The sequence below is a fragment of the Talpa occidentalis genome, unplaced genomic scaffold (genome assembly GCF_014898055.3).
Source record: "Talpa occidentalis isolate TD23 unplaced genomic scaffold, MPIMG_talOcc4v2.1 talOcc4.16, whole genome shotgun sequence".
In the NCBI taxonomy this organism is placed as follows: Eukaryota; Metazoa; Chordata; class Mammalia; order Eulipotyphla; family Talpidae; genus Talpa; species Talpa occidentalis.
Genome location: NW_023601653.1, coordinates 67,956,379 through 67,979,717, shown reverse-complemented (window position 1 = coordinate 67,979,717; position 23,339 = coordinate 67,956,379). Strand labels below are relative to the sequence as shown.

The window sequence follows — 23,339 nt, the reverse complement described above, 5'->3', positions numbered from 1 at the left end:
GGGCACAGTGGACGATGATGGAGGATAATGGGTGCCATGGTGGTGGGTGGGTGTGTCAGGGCATTCGTCTGAGGAGTTGCAGTCCTATGCCTCTGAATTACAGTGATGTAAGCCAATATTGCTCAAAAAAAATTTCCTTGCAATAGGTCACATTAGTTAACAAATGTCAAGCATTTAGTGAGTACTTGGCAGTTATTATACTATATATAGAATTATATATTATTAGTTATTATTAATAAAGTTGCTTTTCCAGTTATTGTTTTGATTGTTATCTTAGAAAATCTTCCTTGTTCAGGAGAAATTTGCTATCACATCTGAGTTGGCTATCTGTGGTTTTGAGCCCCCAAAATAAATGACTCGATCAAAAAATTCCCATACAAATAGAAAAAAATGCATACACCAAATCATTCACTAAACAAAAAATAATATTACAAACTGTAGATGAACTGAAGTGCTGAATATTAAGAGAAGTTGTATATTGCTCTGGTAGAATGTCATACATAGATCAAAAGTGATAAATATGAAGACTTTATTAAAATATCAGAAGTTTTATTTACTATTAAGTGAAAAAGAGAAAAACAAGTTATGAATCTAATAATAGCTTTAAATATTTACATAATGAAGGGGTAGAAGAGAATAAGCTTACATGAAAAGATTTAACTTTGTTATTGCTGATAATTCTGATGTAATGTTAATTGTATAAAAATAGATTTTAAATTATGAAAATAAAAAGTTATCTTAAAAAGCCCTATGAAAGATGTCATTAACTTTGAATATATTTCTAAGCCACTGCCGTTATTCCCTCCCTCCAAAAATGTTTTGTTTAGAGAGCCTTGAGCACCTGTCAATGGTTGAGAAAGATAGTGTCTTTGCCACTGCAGTTTGCTTTGGGGGAGGAGAGTTAGAATTGTTGGCATATTTAGAATGAAATTGCAGCTCACATTAGTACATATGGGATATTTGTAGCAATGTTTTCAATGAATAAAAGAAGCAAGATTGGGATCATTTTTTTCCTCCATGATAACTTTCTGATTTCCTGTATATATTATTTTCCATGTAAATATTTGCCCTGGTGGAGAGCAGACTGGAAAATTCTGGAACTTAATGGACACATTTTCATTCTTCAAGGATTTTCTGGCACAGATTCTAAGAGGTATGACAACTATAATCCTATGCATATTGAAGTTGATATCTAATATTACTGTTGGAACATTAAACTATTAATTTTTTGTTCATCAGTAGTTGAAAATAGCATTTTGTAGCATGAAAACATTGTCTGTATTAGAATAGTTAAAGCTATTTGATGAAATAGATTGAAATAGATTTTTGAGAGCTTTATTGAATTATGGGTGTCAGTCAATAAAAAAAAATCAATGCACCATTTTCTGGTCTAATTAAAAAGATTCAATACTGCCATATTGACTCAAACCAGTGGGCTTGTTGACTGAACTATGGGTCTTCTATCCTACAAAGATACATTGTTTATTATAAAGTGAATTCCCTTCACTTTTACTGAAACTTGAATACAAAATGTTCTAGTAGAATCACATTTCCTTGAGCCTGGTATGGTTTTTAAAAAAATGTGACTGTTGCTATCTTATTTACACATGTGATATGTCATGTTTTGACAGAAAAACTGAGAAGGTGTGAAGAAATTCTTAACAAAGTAAAGTAAATTTTTATAGCCACAGGTATGACCTGAAACCACCAGTTTATCTATGGTGAATCAAACAATAAACATGTACTAAAGGTCCAATTGTAATTTAGGCATATTAGAGTTACACATTGGGCAGGAAGACTACAAGAAGATAGAAGTCTAGCCATCTTATATTTAAAACACCCCATGTTTAATTTGTTGAATACTGACTAATCTAGGATACTCTTTTTCCTTTTTTTTTTTTTTTTTTGGTAACTCCACAACTGGAGAACTTATCTGTAACTTTTTTCTTATCTATAGTAGAATTTCAGAATAATCAGAAGTCAATAGGAAAATTGTTTTCATTTCATATTTTCTCCAGCTTCTCCCTAACTCAATCTTCTCAATATTAATTCATTGCTATAACAGTAGTGTTAAGGAAAGGATAGATACTATATATTGTTTTTTAGCAATAAGTGATAAATTCAGAACAATAAAATAATTTTTTCCAGAAAATACTTTTTATAGACAAAATGCCCTTGAATTGCCCACTTGCTCATGTACATGAAGTCAACAAACCATCAGTTAACATGTGACTTTCCTTTATTCTTTGAAGATCTTTCACTGAGAATAATCTGTATTTTGCTTTTATCTCTTTGAATTCATATGAAGTCCTTATCAACTTAGTCTCTCCCTCTCCATCTCCCACTAAACCTGCCTTTTTTTCTCTCTCTTTCTCTGCATGTTGGAGAAGTCCATGGTCTGTACCATAATATCTAAAAACTTGAATTCAGAATTGATAACAAAGCAAATTATCAGAGTTGTTACCAAACAAAGCCTTGAGTTGTTTAGGGTGAAAGTTACAGATGATTTTACTGAATGAAAAGAAAATCATTGACTCATATATTAAATCACTGCATTTAATGGAATAATAAAGAAATAACATCTGATACAAAGTTGTAGCAGATTCTAGACTATTCCAGATGTGAGATGGTTCATGACATGGCTTTCTTCCAGGTTTGATACAAAAGAATGATTTTGTTCAAAGTAAACAGCTTTGCACCTGGAATTTAAAAACATAGTTAAACAACAATTAAATGTGTGCACATGTATACACATATATAGATAACTATATAGATGGAAACAAACATGCATATATATACACACAGATAAAGCCAAGCCAATATAACACATATAAGACATATAAGCCATATAACACATACATGAATGTGTATCCATATATACACATACTTATTGACATCAATGTATAAAATAAAGTTGAGTTTTTTAATGAGACTTTTAGAAGGCACATGCATAGCTACAAATTCTTTAAACCATCTTAAAGAAATTAATGAAATCTTAATGACTGTTATATTGAATATCTAGTGCACATAGTTCCAGAGACTTCTTTTTGCTTCATCCTTTTTTTTTTTTTTTCAGTTTCCATCTTCTTATTAAATGCGTTCAGTGGTCTATAATATATGTATTTCCTTACCGTTTCTTGTGTTTTCTTTTTTGTATCACTGGGAAACTGCAACACTCTTGATGTTGTAAGAAACAATGGCATACTCATCTGGCAAGTAGAGGGAAAGTTCAACCATATTAAATCTCCAACTTTATATAACCAGATTATTTCAGAAAACATAGATAGAGTAGGGTCTAATCTTTCCAATGATATTGCAGGACAGTCTATCACTTCTTTTTCTAAATCCAGAAATATCCTATTACAATTTAAGGCACTTGTTGAAGTACATTCAACTAGTTAATGACAGAGCCAGGATTGAAGTATTACTTCTTTACAAACTTTCTATGCCTTTCAGTAAGAAACTAATAGCACTAACTTTCCAGGGAAAACATTTTAATTCTTTATTAACTTCTTAGCAATTTTTTTGAAAGTTAATCTGTCAAGCGTTTCCTCTAATATTTCAGAATGTTTCCCACTTCCTTTCTCAAATCAAAGGTCACAGAGGCTGGATGAAATGATAAGCCTTGGCATTAACAAGAAGTCCTGAAAATTTAGCATGATTTGTATTTCACATTAAAGGAGTACTTTTTAACATTATATCTAAAGCATTATAAGTATTAAAAAACTCTGGTAACTGGAAAATGACCAGTAAAAAGATATATATCAGGGACTAAATGTGTGTGTGTGTATAAAGTACTATATATATATATATTTATATATATATATTTATATATATATATTTGGAGGATGATGTTGGAAAATGTAATAGTTCAGGTAATCTTATATATAATATCATGTTCAGTAGCTTTAGGGCATGATTATTGCTTGCCTACCTTTATCATAATAATTGTAGATCAAAACTGATGCTGGTTGAATGTTGAATACAAGGTTACTTTGCTCAACGGAGAAAGTAAAACGCTGTGCTGTACCAAATACCTATAAAATACAAGTTACAAATTTTTCAGAGCATGTCTGCAAAAAGAAAATCACTGAAGAAATTATCTTCCAAAGTTCATGATCTACTCAATTAAATGGATCTAGAATATTGATATCTGATAAAATGACAAAGTAATGACTTAGGTAACATGAAATTGTATAAAATTTTATCTTTCATTGCTTATTTAGAGGCATTAGGGTAATGTAGGCATTTATATGAATGGTAGTGATGTTCACCTGGAAAATATGAGTGAAAATCACACTAGCCTTTGTTGAAGTTCAAATCAAACTATAAAAAGAATAATATCTTAACTCTGTGACCAGACTATGTTAGTTGATATGAAGGATAGAAAACAGGGAAATGATGTTTCTAAACCTGAGAATTATCTAGTAAGTTAGCAAACACATAATGGGAATAAATTAGAATTAATGGGGAAGAGAGAAATTAGTAGTAGAACAGAACACTAGTCCTCTTTAATGTCCCATATTTTTCTAACAAACCTTATTGTATATATCAATAAAAAACCCTATTGGTATATACCTATACCAGTTACTCTCAGGTGAAAACAAGAAAGTTATGGAAGAAAAAAATACACTGTTCAACTTACATTTTCCAGGTAGAAAAGAACATGGTCATTCTTGACTTCAGTCTTTGTCACTTCGCCATTGCTTTCAAGCTTTGAAAAATTGACAGGAAGGGATGGAGGATAGATGTTAAAGAGTTCCATTCCAGTACTGATTTCTTCATACCTTTACTTAACCAGTTGTAAGGAATCTATTTTATGGATTGTTCCCATGTGTCATGATGTTTTCATCAACTCAAAATAGGAACTAAATAAATATAAATTAGGAGCACCATCCCTCCAGTGTTACAGCACAACTAAAAATGGAAACTCTGAATGAGTAACTTTGCTTAAAAGAAGACTTTCATAACTTGGTTTAGCTAACAAATTATTTCTGTGCTAACATTATCCTCTACTACTTTTTCTATGCTGAGATTGGGCTTCGGTTATTTACCTCCTCAATGGATGACATGGTTGGAGTAAAGCCTGATAGCATTTTTACATCAACAAGGACCATATTGGACTTATTGTGAATTCCAGTATATCTGAAATTTATAAACAGAACACTAGTTTAAATATCAGTGTAGAAAAGTGACATAATACTAAGGGTGATCAGTACATAAATATGAATTAGCTATACTGGAGGAAAGGCAGAATCTGAAGAACACCTGAAGAAAGTCATTTTCAAACTTCTGAGAAGAAGCACAATTGGAGTGATAATGAATGAGATGATACAAAGCAACTTAAGTTGAAATAAAGAATGAATTATCTGGACCTGGAATCTCCCCAAACCTTGTTTTTAGGCTTATCTGAGGACTTAGATTCAGAACTTACAAAGAAATCTTATACATTTATATCATATATACTTTTTTTAGTCTAATTTAAGCAATACTTAAAGGAAATCTTTGTTTAAAAAGCAGGGTGTTAGCAGAATCATAGAGTAGACATTTTCCCCAGAGTCTAAGTAATGCCTCTGACTCTGAATAGAATTTTTTGGAAAAAAAATTAAGAATTCCATGTTGTATTTCCATCTTAGCTCTGGGGTCAAGAGGTTTTCAGTAGAAAATCCTAAGAAAAATTCCTAACTAATTTTACTCAATTTTTGTCCACATGTTAACTAAGGCTGAAATTCTTTGGCATCTATGAATGATAAATGATTTCAAAACAAAAATTTTTTTCCAACTCTGAAAAATAGAAATCTGAAATGTTGCTCCATACAAGTATAAAAGAAGTATTTGTTGATTTTCTCCTAAAGGTTCACTTCCTAAAGTGCTTGTCTTGAAAGAGAAAAAGAGAGTGTCCATTGTCCAAAACTGACAAGATTTCCATGCAAAAAAAAAAAATAGAAAACAACAAACAGAAGAATTGCTTGATTGTCAGTGTGGCAAGAACTTTCAAATTATACTTGCATACAATTCAGATCATGCTTGCATAATTCTAGCTGTGATTTAAAGAACTACTAAATTGTGGTGTATACCTAGAGAGCTATTAAGTGACCATGTTGTAGAAACCACACACTGATCTGTGAACTCATCGTGGTTAGTGTTTTGCTCTTGTTTAAAAATTTTTTTAATATGTTACTCTTTCTTTAACCTGGAAGTTGATTCAAAATATAACACTTACTTGAAGGTTATTGTCAGGTCAAAATTACTCTGCAATTTATCTGAGGAGTTTTTCTTTACCATTTCCATGGCTAGGGAAAATCCAGAAGCCGCCTTTGTGAGGGGCACATTATACCTCAGGGTAACCTAAAAAGGATAACAAATCATAAGAAAAGCCATCCACGTATCTTGCAATAAAAACTGAAGGGTTTATTGTTTCTCTATTTTCATTATAATGCACTTTATTTACATCTTTACCATCAGAGAATAAGGCTAAATGTAATTTAATTTTCAGAAGACACAAAAATCTTCATGAAATAATTTGCATTTTCAGCTGTTGATTGGGAAATATCAGTGAGAGGAAGAATAATCATGGCAATATGCAAGATGGTAAAATGACACTTCATGAATAATTGAACAATCTTTTTAAGTAACAAACATCCGTCTTCCTCTCCAGTGGATTTCTATTACCTGAGTAAATATACAACCTTGTCCTTCCACCTCTACTGTGTATTGTCCATGTGTTTTGGTTAGCTCTGAGTGTTGGACCAGTAAGCGGTTGTCACTGTTAATCTGGAAAATCTGTTTGGATTTTTCACTGCTGATGGTAACCTTGTTTTGACCATTGGAGAAGGTTAACTTCACGTAGCGGGTTATGGCAAGAAGACAGACGGCGTTGCCCTGCACAGAAAAGAACAAGCAACAATCTGAGCTCTGCTAGGATGGGATATTCATCATCATTTGGTCGTAGAAATATTCCTAAGACAGGTGAATAGAACACCAAGAAGCAATAACCTGACCATAGGAAAATATATTTGCTTGTGCAGGTTGTTGCCATTTAATATTCTGCAATTAGCTTAATTAGATTTTAGTTTTTCTAAAGGATTTTATAAAGTACAATCGCTATTGTTGAAAATAGTGCCAAATCTCTTTTTTTTTTAAAAAAAAAAAGATGGTATATAATTTGACTGCCCTAGATAATGCTTGTGCCCAGATATCTTCGAGGAAGGAAAGTCAGCATCGGGAAGGGTGTTGGACTAACATATGACTATTCAGAAGCTAAGACAAAACTAAGGCGGAAAGTCAAGAATTTCCTTGTGGGAATGAAATTGTATTTCTTTGCATTTCAAAATGTTTTTCCTTTTAAAAGACACAGATCAATGCTTCTTATGCCTCTTTTTTCCTCTGACCCATTCCTTTCATTTGCTTTTCCCAATGGGTAGATCATAGAAACAGAGAAAACACTTTCTTCTTGATTGCTGCATAGTTTGACCATAGTATCATCAGATAGCTAACTGACTAAGACTCCGGTCCCCATGGCAATAATCTCTTGTAGACCAACATTCAGTTTTTACTATCTAAATGGAGATATAAACCAGGCACAAATTTCCTAATGAGGGCCTTAGTCTATTCATTTTCATGTAGGTCGTTCCAAGTGGAGTATCTGATACATAATAACTGCCCCCAGATATGACTGAGATTAAATAAAATAAAATGAGATTTATAAAGTCAAGTGTTCTTCATCTCACAAGGCATTTTCTATCACTACTTTTGCTACCTAGATTCTTTTAGAGTTTCATATTAGGTGTTAATCATATCATTATTAATATCAGGTCCATATCGATCACCTGGTTGGATGAAAAGGTTCCGTGGGAATTCAGCTGTTGGGTAAGCCACTGCACAATCTTACTAGCATAGGTGAGGTCGGGAGTTTTCCTGGAAATGACAGCCAATAGCACGTAGCAAGTCTTCTCTGTCTCAGCAGACGGTATCCAGGGAATAAAAGCTGGAGGTATTTTGGTCTTAGGTTTCTTTGTCTTTTCCCAATATATCAAATTATCTGAGGAAGAAGAAGAATTTTCACACAATCCCTTTAAAAAGCACTGGCTAGGGCCTCCCCAGTTGTGCAGCGGGTTGAACGCTGCCCTGTGAAGCTGTCCGCAGCCTCTGCAGTGCTGGTTCGATCCCCGCTGGCTGGCAAGAATCCCACATGGTGTGGCAGACCTCTCCTGCCTCGCCCTCTGCTCCCCTCAGTAGTGTATTTCCGTCTTCTGCCTGTTCTGCTCTCTGCTCTGTCTCTGGTGAATCTTTTCACCCTCTGGCGCCTGTACCTAGCTCTTGTATAAAAATAAATCAATCTTAAAAAAAAGAAAACAACACACTGACTACACATAAAAGGATGCAAATTCCATTTTGGTCTCTATTAAGGGCTGAATTATGCCTAGTGTTCAAGTGCCCTATACTCCATACCTCAGAATGTGACTTTATTTGGAGACTGGGCTTTTAAAGAGCCAATTAAGATACAATGAAACCCTTACAGTGGGCCTAATCCAATATGACTGGTATCTGTATTAAAAGAGGAAATTTGGACTTGCTGAAGAGGCCCCAGGGATGTTCCCACACATGTGAAGAGAGAGGAAGAAAATGACCTTCTTCTAATGACAAGAAGAGAAGGTACCAGAGAAGATCATATCTGTCAATACCTTGATCTTGGACTGCTAGCCTTCAGAACTGTGAAAAAATCAAACTTCTGCTGTTTAAGCCACTCAGTCTGTGGTGTTTTGTGATGGCAGCCCCAGCAAAATCAAACAAAACAACTATAAGTCTTCAAATTGCCACTTTTTAAGGTCAAAAGTGGTATGTGATTGTTTCACAAGTAATTTTTGTTTTGTTTATGTCATAGTCACCTGCCGCGGACCAGCAGGGGGAGGTGCAGCAGTCACCAAGTTAAATTGCCTTTAGTAACTTATTTGAAAAGAAACTAGCACAAAAGGAAGAAGAGGAAAATAGAAAACATATGATGTTCTTTAAAGATAAAGGCCCCCGGGCCTCCCTGGTGATGCAGCGGTTGAGCGCTGGGTTGCCAAGCTGCCCGCAGCCTCTGCAGTGCCGGTCCGATCCCCGGCTGCTCCCCGGCCACTGGAGGAGGGTCCCACATGGCGCGCAGACCTCTCCTGCTGCCCGCCGCTCTCCTCAGCAGTGTACTTCGGTCCTTCTGCCTGCTCTGCTCCCCGCTCTGGCTCTGGTGAATTCTCTCACCCTCCTGTGCTTCTGACTGTACCCAGTGCTTGTATAAATAAATAAATAAATAAATCTTAAAAAAAAATAAAAAAATAAAAAAATAAAGATAAAGGGCCCCTGAAAAATTCCAGAAGAGAAAAACAAATATACTAGTGAAGAGGTCTCTGTGATGCTAATTAAGTTTCATCACTTTGTTCACAGTCACCTCCATTAGCATAATGGAATAATAATACTCACTTGTTTTTGTAGCAGATTGATCCAGGATTTGAAGTAAAGATTCCACTTGTTTTTCTTTTCCAGCTAATGCAAAAGCATAAGCTAGAATTGCTTGAGTGTAGCCATTAGTGACATCATTTTTCAAAGCCTCCTCCAGGCAAAAGAATCCATTTCGTAGAGCTGGAAACTAATTAGAAAGAATAAAGTATTTTAAAATAACACCCAAATGCTTTATATATCATACTTTAACTATATTCCTGAAATTTATTTTAATGGAAGTATTAGTATTTGAGAAATAAAATTTAAGTAATATGAAAATGCCTGTCTATACTGGTCAGTCGTATTTTAGTTAGTGTAAGTTTCTTCTAGGTAGAAAAACATAAAATATCTAAGATATTTTACTCTGGTGCTTAAAATAGAGGTTTATATTTCTAAAGATAATTTTCGAGATATACTAATGAATCTAAATATTTCTAGTATCTTAGTTGTAGATTTTTTTAAATTAGATAATCTGAATTTTGGATTGGAAAGTAGCCATAATGAATCACACTTAAGTTGAAAATGTTCACATACTGAATTGTTTAGATGAGGAGAACATTAAATATACTTAGAACAGGAGTTCTTAAACTGAAGTTCATTGCTGAACTTCAGGAGATAGGAAATACATGCAATGCTCTGAAAAACGTGCGTGTGTGTGCATGTGCATGCATAAGTATATTCTCCCAAAGGTTTCTATGAATCAAATCAGTCTGAGTAATATCAATTTAAAGAGTGATAATGAATTGAGTATTTTTTCATATTTCATTAATTTTTCATATTTTCATATTTCATTAATTAATCATTAATCAATCAATCATTAATTAATCAGTCATTAATCTGAGAATTTCAGATCATTCTGAATCCTATTTCTTGTGCATTTCATTTACTGAAACTAAAAGATGATGGGAATCCATACAGTGAAATTGAGCCCAGCTTCAAGAAATGCTCCAACTACATAGGCAGTGAGTGAGACATCCTCTTCATTTCCGCCCTAAACACAAAGGAACAAGGAGTCATATCGGATAGCAGAGGCAGAAAATAACAGCTGATTTTCTGAAGCCAAGTTAGGAAGGGAAGAAACACTGGAACAAATGCCATTCATAAAAACACTTGAGGTTGTGTATTTTTTGAGTTAGTCAATAACTGTGCTATCTGAGTGATAATCCATCAAGAGTCACCATAATAATGAAATAAAACACACAGTGAACCTCAAGTACACTTAATGACACCTGTAATCATATTTATATGACCTGGCATTAAGCATGAATTCCAAACAGTTCATATAACTATTTTACTGTATTTGGTGTTGATTTAGAAAAGCAAACAATTTATGATGGGGCAGAGCAGAAAGTTGCTGTGAAGCTTCCTGAACATTCCCAGAAAAGTATAGTGGGAGGTGACAGTGATCAGGACTCAGATTCTTTCTGTGTAAAATTAGAAAACCATTCCTAATTTATTTGGTTTTCAAGCTGTGTATAAATTTCAGTGGGGGGTACTTAAGAATTAAATAAACCAGTATCCACACAAAATATTATGATTTTAAAAGTCAGAGAATAAGATACAAGGAAATGAATTTTAGAGGGTGCTCTAGTGATACTGACGCAAATTGCATTCAAGTATAAACTTCATTTATTCATTTAATTAAAAGCTGACCTCTTCTTCAGAGGGAGGGAATGTCCCTGGGGATCTCCATTTTCAAAGTGAAATACCTGCAGATGGTGGTCACTCAAGATGTAGGGGCCAACACACTTAAATGATAAGTTGGATCAGCATTATTTTTCCCTTGCTTTTTGTCCCTCCCAATTGAAAACACACACACACACACACACACACACACACACTCACACACACAATATCACAGAAAAGGATTGAGTAAGGTCAGACAAATTGAAGTAGTGATTACTAATGAATCCAAGAAGAATGATGTGGAGGAGATGTTTTAGAGAAGAATATGTAAAAGTCTACTTTTTTTCTTTTTTCTTTTTTTTTTTAAAGATTTATTTATTTATGCATACAAGAACTGGGGTACAGGCCCAGACATGTGGTTGATGAGAGGATGCACCAGAGACAGAGTGGGGAACGGAACAGGCAGACTGACAAAATACACTGCTGAGGGGAGCAGCGGGCGAGACAGGAGAGGTCTGCCGTGCCATGTGGGACCCTCGCCGGCCGGCTGGGATTGAACCAGTGCTGCAAAGGCTGCGGACAGCTTCACAGCACTGCGCTCAACCGCCTGTGCCACCAGGGGAGGCCCAAGTCTCCTTTTTTTCTATGTAAGAACAAGAGATCTTTTTTGTCAAGTCCTCCCTCCCCCACCATTGTGAAGAAGAGGTTTGGAATAATTAAGAACATTTCTCCATATGACATAAGAGTAAAGTAATTTGAAAATAATTCACATTAAAATTAAATACCATACAGGGTTGCTATTCATTCATATTTTGAAGTAGATTAACTTTATATTCCAAAACCCAAGAAGAGGCGTGGCAGTTCAGAAGTATACCAAGGGAAAGCCCAGAATATTTCAGGGAATGTCAAAGCCTGCTGAAATATCATGATTGGAGATTGTGTTTCTAAGGCAAAACATGGCGGCTAGGGAAGATACCATGGGATGGAGGTGAACATCTACCTCAAAGAAAGGAAATTAGAAGATTTAACTAAACAGAGGCAGGAAAAGAGGAGGAGTGGGTATTGTCAAAGACATACTTCATACCAGATGTATTTTGACCAAGGGCAAACAAGATTCTCATAGTTTGACTTCAAAAGCAATTAGAAGAGTGCATCATTAAATGGTATAAATCCCCAGATCCTTTTCATGGGCTTGCTTGCTATCCACAAATTAGATGAACTACCTATTCAAGGCTCCCTCCCTTAATATATTGCTTGGCTCCAAATTTATGAATGTTTCCTCTCTCGGTTCCTTTTCTCTTCATGCTCCCCTATTTCCAGTTCATCTGCTGAAGAGGACTGGTTCTATGAAAGGACTGCAGAAAGCAAACAATGTGCTCATGAGTCCCATTCAGGCTGTGGTTAAAGGCGATAGTAATGAAGCTGCTGACCAGGGCACTAGTGCCTTATAATGAGAGCAGACTCAGAAGGGGTAACACAGTCATCAGAAAAATATTCATGTTCCAGATTTGGGAGGCCAGAGTTAGTGAAGGTAGACATGCCAAGCGCAAGCACGGCCCAGTTCTGTTAGTCTCTCACCTCCCAGGCAGTGCTGAAAAGTTTGCCATCACTTTTAAAGCAACCATTGCTTTTCTGTTTGCTTGACAGCCAGATTAAGGTCTGCTTTTGAATTTGTTCATCGATGAAAACATGTTTCTTTATTTTCTCTAATGTCTTAAAAGTAAAAGCACTGAGCCTGTAATGCAAATTGCTGGTTAGACAAAAGTTAGGTATGAAAGGAATGATGATGGTGTCTACTCAATTCATGTGTTGTCATTGTTCCCTTTGGGTAATGGATACACTGAATTTAGCTAATGTTGATTATAGCATGATCGTTAACATTTATTTTTATTGACGTAACATTGGTTTGTAGCATCATATAGGTTTTTGCAATGAGTTGATTGATAGTGGGTTTGTGCCAATAAGATGTTATGAACAGTATAACTTGTGAAAATAAGATAGGCATATGATGGGTATATGAAAAAAAGATAGGTAATTTCTAATGTTTATCCACACAGTTCTTGCTCCACTGTATTATCCATATGTGGAGACAGAATGGGTGTAATCAGATGCAATTAGATGTTTTGGGCCTTAGGAGTTTAGTCTCCTGAATCTATATGGGCATAGATTCAGAATGTAGAATAAGACCTGCCATTTCCATGGAATTAGCAAGCTTTGGAATGTAGTGTGTGTGTGTGTGTATGTATGTGTGTGTGTATGCATGTATATATTTTTCCATATATTGGGGATATATATATTTCATTTATTCCATGTATATGTCATTAAATGATCAGAGTCCTAATCACATTTCCATGAGACCACAGATATATTATTGCATTAGAATTGTAATAATCAAATATTTTAGTTTTATGTGATTACCTCTGTAAATTTGATATGTAATTTGTTTCTAATTCCCACTTCACTCAAATCTCTTCCCTCACCAGCCCTCCTAGATAATTCCTTTATTATTTAAAATTGTCATTTCTTACCATGTGCTTCCTTCATCATTGCTCAGCCAAAACACTCTATATGATCCATCAGAATTTTTGAAAGACAATTGCTTTTGATAACCTAAAATACAACATTGTAGAAAATTATTATTATTTTAATCTAAGAAAGTTAGGAGAAAAAGGATGGGTTAGTGCAAGCCCCGAGTTTTAATGTCAGACATAAACTACCAGGATGATCATTCCAATTTTTATTTCTGAAGCTCAGCTTCTCCCTTCATGGTGAGAGAGAAAAATAACTCCTACCTTATAGGATTTTAATAACAAATAAGATATGACATGTGACTGTGTCTAGCTCAATAATTGGCACCACTAATTGTTAAATACCTTTCCTTTATTTTACTTCACTGTTATCTTTCTAAAAAAAAAAAAAGACCAAAAGACATTATACCCTTGAACTTTTTCTTGATAACACATTTTACAAGGTTTATAGACCCTTTTGTACAGACAAATCACTTCTTTGAAATGGAAAAATTGTGAGGCTATATGACTACATAGATTTTGTAGTAAAAAAGTAATAAAAACTAAAAATATAGCAAAGACTCTGAGTACCCCAATTCAGATTCATTTTTTCTTCAAGACTACCTCGTAACAACAGCTTTATGATATGTTCGTATTAGCCACAACTATTCTATAAAGTTGTAGTCCTATAAATATTCTATAATTTATTGATTATACACAGAATTCATTTAAATCTTCTCACCACTAGAAAAGGAAAAGAAAATCTTAGATTTAACTTCCTCTGTCAATTGTTGAGTAGATTTCAGATAGTCAAGGAGATAGGCATCAGATGCGAGTCGAGCAATATTTTCCTCTCCTGCCAATATAGTGTATCCACTGGGCATCTGGAGAAGATTCTTTAGATTTTGCGTTGCAAGTCCTAGAATATCTCCTAAAGATAGAAAAAGTAGATCATTACTATTGCTGAAATTTGGCATCTCGGTACTAATGACAATAGATAAAAGAGGCATAGTGGAAACAAGAAACATTTAAAATTGAGTCTAGAAGGTGGAAACAAGGAAAGGTTTTTTTTGTTTGTTTTTTAGTCAATAACCAATATTTATACTTCTATCTCCTTGAAAATTCCAAACCAATAATCCCTGTTTTTTTTTTAAATTATTTCAGTATCAGACTAACCTTTCCCATGGAAATCAATATGGGTGAAATCCATTAGCCAAAATGTTTGTTGCAATGCAAACATATTAAAAATATTGATCTTGCAAAGCTATTGATGTTTTGATTGAATTTAATGTTTGTGAGCAGCAATAACAGAATTTCAATGACAAGGAAATGTTTTATGAAGTAATTCTAAGCAGGAGATAGGCAGGAAGATGTGTGAAGTCAACAGGGTTCTGTTATGACACATATTCCTGAAAGTCTTACTGGGTAGAGGAGAGAAGCATAAAAGTGGGGTTTAGGAATGCAAGTGTTTGCTTGTTTTTGTGCTTATTTGGTTTTTGAGAAACTGACACTGTAAACTGTAATCTGTTCCTACTCCCCAAATGCTAATGTTGATGATAGACAAAGAAGTTTGACTTTTGTAAAACAGATTTTTCCCATTAATGAGGAAATTCCCAGCATTTTTAATAACCAGTATTTATTCTGATTTGCCAGAGAGGAATTTAATATTTCAGATTAATGAGTTATAATAGAACCCTTTGTTTTCTAAATACCAGTTATCATTCCTCAAAACAAGTGGGTCTTAGGAACACAGATTTGGAAAATGGAACTGTAATCCCTTCAGATCTCATATGGAAACAAGCATAGAAGATAATCCTCAACAATAATGCCCTGCAATTGGTAGTGTAAGAAAATCTCTCCTTCCTGTTTTTAAGGATTTTCTTTCGAGACCACCTTAATCAAAACTTTCACATCACTATGAAGCACAAAATTTAATCACCTTACCCACAACACTGAAAAAGGCCCTGGCTGATCCTTCTATTACATTTTTTGGCAAGTCTAAAATGATTTGCTTGGAGACTTTGGTACCTGGAAAGAAAACATCAGTAATATAAAGTGATGATTTCCTTTTCTAAACAATAACAACAGATTTGTGGGACAGAGATATTAGGAAATTCATTCCATCATTTGTTTTTATTTTATAAGTTGCTGGTTAGATAAAATTGAGGTTTTGATCTAGTTTAGGGTAACAATACATTCAGAAAGTTGTATATAGGGAGGGCCTCCCTGGTGGTGCAGACAGTTGAGCACAGTGCTGTGAAGCTGTCCGCAGTCTCCACAGTGCCAGTTCGATCCCTGCTGGCCAGCAGGGGTCCCACGTGGTGTGGCAGACCTCTCCTGCCTTGCCCGCTGCTCCCCTCAGCAGTGTATTTCGTCAGTCTGCCTGTTCTGTTCCCCACTCTGTCTCTGGTGAATCCTCTCACCCTCCCTCGCATCTGGCCTGTGCCCTGGTTCTTGTATAAATAAATAAATAAATCTTTAAAAAAAAAGAAACTGGTATATAAATCTGTATAATAATGGCTCCTATTCTCTATTAGTTTAGTGCCTAAGCTATTAATGTATGAAAACATAGAAGAAACAACTGAAGATAATATAAAAAATAGCACAAACAAAAGTTAATCCATGGAGACCCCTATTAGGCATTAAGATCAGATCATCATCAATCAATAAAACTGGTGAAGGTCATAAAGCAGGTGGTTCAGGGGCAGTGACTAACAGAGTGTTGTTTCATGTAAAGAGTGCAAAAAGAAAAGATTATATTATGTGCCACTGGGGCATAATCCTGGTTTTCCACTCTCCATTGCTGTGCCACAATTGCGTGTCAAAAATAGGGAAAAATAGACTGAGGCAGATAAATATCATAAGTGACCTAAAAAGAATCTCATCAATCTCATCAAAAGACTCTTTGTTTGGTAAAATTATACAATGAAGACAGGACATGAAATAAAGCCATCCTCTAGTAGAGGATTTTATAAAATCACTAGAATAAAATCACTAAGGGAATAAAATAAATAAATAAAATCCTAAGGGACTCAGTGTAGCAAGTGAATGAATGTGGAAAGAGCAAAATAAATAGACCCTGTTGGTCAGTTTTCTTTAGGACTAATTTGACCATCTAACAGATCCTCTTACCTTTTGCACAGATAAGGAAACTTTGAGTCACTTCTTTTTCAATACCTTCACACTGTTTAAGAACAAACAAAAAAATCAAACATAAAATTGTGAGTCTGGGTCATCTTTCCATAAAGGAAAAATAATCAAATACCAGTTCACATAGGCATAGCTGGCACAGATTTGGCTCTGGGAGATTGTCCTTTCTATATCCCTCTCTGTTTTCACCTGGAAGTCACTGTACATCACCCACACCCATTTTAGAGCCTGTATTTACTTAGCACAGGTAGAGATAACTTTGTCATTTCAGGACACTTATTTGATCCAGCCTAGCATTTCCAGGAGACAAATGGAAGTATAGCAGAGTAGGAACATGCCAAGAGGTGAGGTAAGAACGTTCCCCTGAAAACTAATTCTTTCTGAGGATGATAGGAACCACATAGGAGTGAGGACAAGTAGGTATGTCTCGGATTTGAGATCCATTAAGATGAGGGAAGGAAGTAGAATAGGTATATTAGAAATGTCACTGGTCAGGATCAAACCCAAAATCATCAAGTCTGTTTCAAGTGTTAAGTTTTAGGATCAGGGGTCAGGTATATATTAAAGAAAAGATGAATTTTATTGCTGTTTTAATTCATTTTTAAAATGGCATGTCTTTGGTCAAAAGAAACTATCATCAATGAATTAAGTCTCTTTGAGAATTTTTTTTTTAATATTTAACCAATTAAATACTATCTGGTTCTTACCTGGACGAGTCTGACAGCTTTATATGTACATACCTTTACCAACAAACTCTTAACCACAGTATCTTTCCAGTTTAGATTTTCCTGCTCATTTGCTTTGTGTGGGCAAGCACTGCTTTGTTTGGACTCTGCAACTACCGTGATATTGACTTTACCTAGAAAACATTCCCAAATACGAGTAAAATTAGAAACTTCTCTCTTTACCATGGAAAATGATTAGTCTGTAAACCACATCTTGAATTGGATGAACTGAATTCAGTTATCGTACTTAGATTAAAGTTACTCTTTCTCCTGCCTGGAGATACATTGATATATTCTGATTTTCCTGTTTCATGATTCCTTATATTAAATAAGAACTCAAAAAAATTTCAAAGAAAGATAATATTTTGCAAAGTGAAACAAGACAATTCCTTTATATTGATAGTTTATAAAGGTTATATATGACAACATAGGAACATAACATGATAACCAAAGCTTTTAATTTTTCCTAAGATCAAACAAAGATAATAAAATATGATATAATGGAAAAGGCACTGGATTTAAATCAAGTCAGCAAGGGATCTATTGTTTTTAACACTGTGATCTCATAGGTCATGTAATTAAAACTGACCTCTAGTTTCTTTACTTATAAAAATTACAAGAAAGAAAAAGATAATTCTTCTGGCTTAATATTACCTGCATGCCAATATGCCAATATGTTAATTAATATACTTTTCTTCTTGTTTGGGTGTTCTATTTTCTCTGCTTCTTTTTAGTAAGTCTTTGCTATTACACTAATAGAATTTTATCCTCTACTCAATGTCATAAAATCATGCAAGTTGGTAAGTATTTCTGTATCAGTTTTCAGGGTAAGATTTTTGAAGACCTTGTGTGCTTAGAAAAAAATGAGAGGACTAAACATTAATGGGAAAATTGGTCCTAAGAAGACCAGTGTCACAGGTGAACTAAAATGATCTCATAAATAAGCTCTGTGCTGCTAAGTTAATACAGGGAATATGGGATATGAAATAAAGGAAATTTTAATGACTCAATTTGTTTTAATTAGTGATAAGGACTACTCTGCAGCCATTACATTTAGCATTCTTTATTTACTAAATGCTTTAACTTTTCCCTTTCCTAATATTTCCAACAATATATTTTCAGATTTGTTTTCTGTATTGCAGATAGCACATGCACCAAGACAATGCTCATATCATTGCTTAATCCCCATCCAGTGTTGAGTTTTTTTGGTGTTTCATGATATATTTAGTAAATTTGCAACTCCTAGCAATCATTTAGAGTGAGGAGCAATTTTTGTTTGGGTGACATAAGTTCATGATGACAGGTGACAGAGCAAGCGAGGACTAAAAGAATTGGGCAACATTAGTGAAAATAAGGCCTTCATTTGGGATATGATGGATGGACTTGATAGGTCATGCAAATTAGCATTTCAATTGCATTTCAATTACATTAAATTTTTACACAAATGAAGGATGATTGTTCTACCCAAGCATTAGCAACCAGAAATTAGATTATGAAAAGAGGATTTTTAATTGATAATTTTTATAAAGAATAATCAAGAATGAGAGGGCTATTTCCAATGAAAGGAAGAATAAACTGACACCTTAAAGAATGATTTATCCAGTAGAGTAATTGTGGCAAGAATATTTCAGGCAGATGAATAGCAAGTGCCAAAGAGTGTGAGAGTAGATCAGGTAAAGAGAAAGAGAATAGATGTTTAGATTTTCTCTTATAGGTCTCATTAAAAAAATGTAAAGTTATTTGCTGTTTTAAGTTAATAAGTGTATTTTATGGTAAGGATGTCAGATGGTTTAGCAATTATTCTTTATATTGGAGGGAGTATGGAGAAGGGATTGTAATTGGGTAAAAGGAAGAATGCATAGAGGACAACATTCTACTACAGTTTAAAAGACATTAAAGAATAAGACTCAAATGGCCTTCCCCAAACCCATCCTTGCCTGTTCTCCAGTGCCAAAATGAAGACTTTGTGCCCTACTGGGCATATTTAATTATGCTAAATCCATAATTAAATATCCTGGGAAAGTGTATGAATCATATATATCCTTATCCTGCCTCATTCTTTTTTTAATGACCTAGAACTTAGTTTTATTGTAAAAACCACAAGGAATTATGGATAAATTGAAAAAAAAAAAAGGAATATGAGGGAGAAAATTGTATAGGGTATTTGAAGACAATAAGGAGAGGCAAAAAAAAATGGGCTGGTGGGGCCTCCCAGGTGGCGCAGTGGTTGAGCGCTGGGTTGCGAAGCTGCCCGCGGCCTCTGAGGCGCCAGTTCGATCCCCGGCTGCTCCCCGGCCACCGGAGGAGGGTCCCACATGGCGCGCAGACCTCTCCTGCCGCCCGCTGCTCCCCTCAGCAGTGTACTTCGGTCCTTCTGCCTGCTCTGCTCCCTGCTCTGGCTCTGGTGAATTCTCTCACCCTCCCGCGCTTCTGACTGTACCCAGTGCATGTATAAACAAACAAACAAACAAACAAATAAATAAATAAAACATGCCTCTATAAAAAAAAAAAAATGGGCTGGCTTTCCATGAAAGAATGCCATAGACACACAGTTGCTTACCTAAGTTCTTAGGTAGAAGAGTCCAGATATAGGTTTTCTTCTCTCCAGCTTGGATAATTTCATTCCCATTGTTTTTAGAGGTGCTGATATTTGCCTCAAAATTCTGAGATCTTTCCAGTTGAACAGAAATCTAAAAAAATAATTATGCATCAAGGGTAGCACTATAAATACTTTGCTTTTACTCCTTTTCCCATTTTGGAAAAATGCTGCTGTATCTCTTTTTTTTTTAAAGAGTTATTTATTTATTTATACAAGCACTGGGTACAGTCAGAAGCGCGGGAGGGTGAGAGAATTCACCAGAGCCAGAGCGGAGAGCAGAGCAGGCAGACTGATGAAGTACGCTGCTGAGGGGAGCAGCAGGCAGCCGCGAGGTCTGCGCACCATGTGGGACCCTCGCCCTGTGGCCGGGGATCGAACCGGCGCTGTAGAGGCTGCGGGTAGCTTCACAACCCAGCACTCAACCACTGAGCCACCGGGGAGGCCCCCATATCTATTTTGTTTTAAGTTTGCAAAAATAAAAGATACTAAATGACTCCACTTGTTACATGATAAATATGGTAGAACACATATCATTATGGAATGACATTCTCAAAGCAGTATTTAAATCATTGCTGTGCGTTAAAGTAATTGTTTTCATTTGGGTAATATGGAAACAAGCCTTATCCCTTTAGAGGACAATTTTGCAGTTGAGAATAAAAATAATATGGCAGTAGTGAAAGAATATATTAAGGAATGTTTTGCCCTTGTTTATTTGCCTCCAGGTTAAAAGAAGCACTCACCTCTACACAGGTATTCAGGTAGCTGAAGACATTGACAATCAAATCAGATCGTTCATTTCGAACAACAGAGAAGGGGAAGGTCATTTCAACAAAGAAAGGTTGAAAGACTTCTAGGGTGGCTGTTGATGAGATGCCAAATCCATAATCACCATTTACACAGAAGCTGTTGGCCTTCCATTGTGTTAGAGTATCAGGGATGGAGAATGAAAGGTCTGTTGAGCCTGAGGAACTGCAAGGATAGATTATTGGTAAATGGCATGCTTTGTCTAAAGCAGGAACCTAAATTTAATCCAGAGTAAGCAAAAAGGAATTAACTGAAGGTTGAAAATGAATTATAGTGTTAGACAGGACATTAGATACAGATCTTGAGCGCTGGATTTTTAAAAAATTTAACATTCAAAAGATCACATTTTTTTTTTATTAAAGTAAAAATGGTTTATGGTTCTGTGTATGATTGAGAAGTATAGCATCACATCTGTTCTGAATATTTCTTTAAATATCACATTATTATTTAAAAATTGAGGTAGCTTATATGTACCTGCATGAAATTAATAGAGAAACAATGCCAGAGGGAAAAAATAGGTCATCATTTTGTCAGTGGAACAGTGAGGAGCAAACTCCAGGCCAGTGAATGATGTTCTTCATGAACTCCACCCCCATTGTCCTGCTGGTGACATCTCAGCACCTTGGATTACAATTCCCAGCATGCAGTGAACCAGGCTTCCCAAACGGGAAGGAAGAAGGGGCGAAGCAGATAGATATTGCAGTTGGAACACAGGAGGCAGGAGAGACACGTGGAGAGAGATATATGGAGGATAGATTGAAGGAAGAGACACTGGAGAAGAGGCATGTGGGTGAGAAACACGCGGGGAAGCTGCACTTGCTCCTTGTTCCTGGTGGTTTTAGCATTTTTGGCAGAGAAATGACAACCACTATCCTGGCGTCATAGTGGAGCATATGGTGCATTTTGAATTTCAGGTTTCTCTGTCCTCCTCCGGTACCTGCCTAGCCCCTTTCTCGTGTGTCCTGACCTGAAGGTGCCTTAGACTTGTGGCAAGCACTTGAACCTTGGCCTGCCCACTGTGCTTGAAGCCTGTTTAACTGGCATTTGCCCACAAGGGATGGGTAATATTTAGAGTCTGATCAGGAGTCTGTTATTTGAAATCTTTTCTCCTCCTCACCCTCTCTCTCTCTGTCTGTCTCTGCCTATCTGTCTGTCTCTGTCTCTCTCCACACCAGTGAAAGATGAAGATCTTTCACACTAAGTGTCTGCTTTCTCTGTTTTTGTGTGCATGGATGCTTGGACCCTTTAGAATGTGCAAAATGGGTTTTTCCCCTTTACAGTTTGGGGTCTCTGAGTACCCTCAGTTGTACAGTTACAAATAAATGCAAAAAAAGGTGATGTTACATATTTTTACAAATTTGGCACTGCTTTATATATCCAGAAATAAAGTTTAAGAAAGAAAATCAAAATGAAAATTGAAATAAAGACACATAGGAAAGAAAATTGTTAAGGGCTCACTTGACCCTAACGAGGTTCCATAGCCAAGTCTCTGGAAACTTTGTTCTTACTGTTTCCACTATAGCCTGTTCTGCAAATATAGGTGTGAGGATGCCATCAGCTAAAAAGAAAGAGAAACGCGTTATTTAGAGAGAATGAACACCCAAGTTTCAGTGACACACACCTCAGCTCTATTGGCAGCCATGTGTGCTTAGTGTGAAGCAATGTGGGATTAGCTCTTAGAGGGCACTGCCTGAGATGTGAATGTGCATCTCACCCCAGGCACTAGCATTTCCATGTTCAAGTCTCTCTCAGTATTATAACCAACACCAGACAAGCAAAACTGACAATCTGCTTACATTTTTTCCTCCACAGCCAGATTTAGAGAAAATGAGGTCTCTTCACTGATTTAAGTTTCTCAGCTGACATTCAGGTGTCCTCCAGAAAGCACTCTGGTTCCTGCCAGTTCCACTAACTGACATTAATTTTGCTAAAATTCGTAATGATTTAGTATCGGTAATCCTAAGGAATACTTTCGCCATTTGTGTGGCCTCTGGGCTATATTTGATAATCTTAACCTCTGTGTCCTTCCCAGTCCCAAGACTTCCAGATTTCTTAAGACTTCCAGATTTCTTCTCACCTCTTTGACACTCTTGTTTTGTCTTTCTCATTTGAGGATGGAATCTCTACATCTGGATGGGTTCCTAAGAGTTCTGTTTTAGGCTTCTAAGCACCTGTCTCCCCATTGAGATCCTCACACATGGCTCCCATCATAGTACTTCTGCTGCTGTCTCCTGAATTTCCCTTCTACCTGGGCCTCTTCTCTGAACTCTGACTTGTGCCTGCAACATCCTTGGGCACATTTCTTTGCAGATGTCTTATAAACATTTCAAATGGAAGTGTCCCAATCATATACTCTCCCTTCTTCTATCCAACACTTCTCATCTCTATAAAGAATACCAAAACCCACCCATTTAACAACACCAGAAACTTAAAAATTGTTCTGAACCCTGT

General features: G+C 35.7%; 1 protein-coding gene across 1 annotated transcript in view; it reads right to left on the bottom strand.

Annotated features, from left to right (window-relative positions):
• Positions 1 to 2,556: 2,556 nt before the first annotated feature.
• The window catches only part of LOC119248365 (ovostatin homolog 2-like), a 41,906-nt gene continuing 21,123 nt past the window's right edge, over positions 2,557 to 23,339 (bottom strand). The window contains 19 exon segments of the mRNA XM_037515320.2: positions 2,557 to 2,699; positions 3,132 to 3,209; positions 3,935 to 4,037; positions 4,646 to 4,714; positions 5,055 to 5,145; positions 6,224 to 6,348; positions 6,673 to 6,882; positions 7,830 to 8,041; positions 9,460 to 9,625; positions 10,394 to 10,468; positions 12,682 to 12,838; positions 13,632 to 13,713; positions 14,353 to 14,541; positions 15,555 to 15,638; positions 16,743 to 16,794; positions 17,501 to 17,619; positions 20,046 to 20,175; positions 20,825 to 21,053; positions 22,347 to 22,416. Of these exon segments, the coding sequence (XP_037371217.1) occupies positions 3,157 to 3,209; positions 3,935 to 4,037; positions 4,646 to 4,714; positions 5,055 to 5,145; positions 6,224 to 6,348; positions 6,673 to 6,882; positions 7,830 to 8,041; positions 9,460 to 9,625; positions 10,394 to 10,468; positions 12,682 to 12,838; positions 13,632 to 13,713; positions 14,353 to 14,541; positions 15,555 to 15,638; positions 16,743 to 16,794; positions 17,501 to 17,619; positions 20,046 to 20,175; positions 20,825 to 21,053; positions 22,347 to 22,416 (2,216 nt within the window). The 3' untranslated portion in view covers positions 2,557 to 2,699; positions 3,132 to 3,156.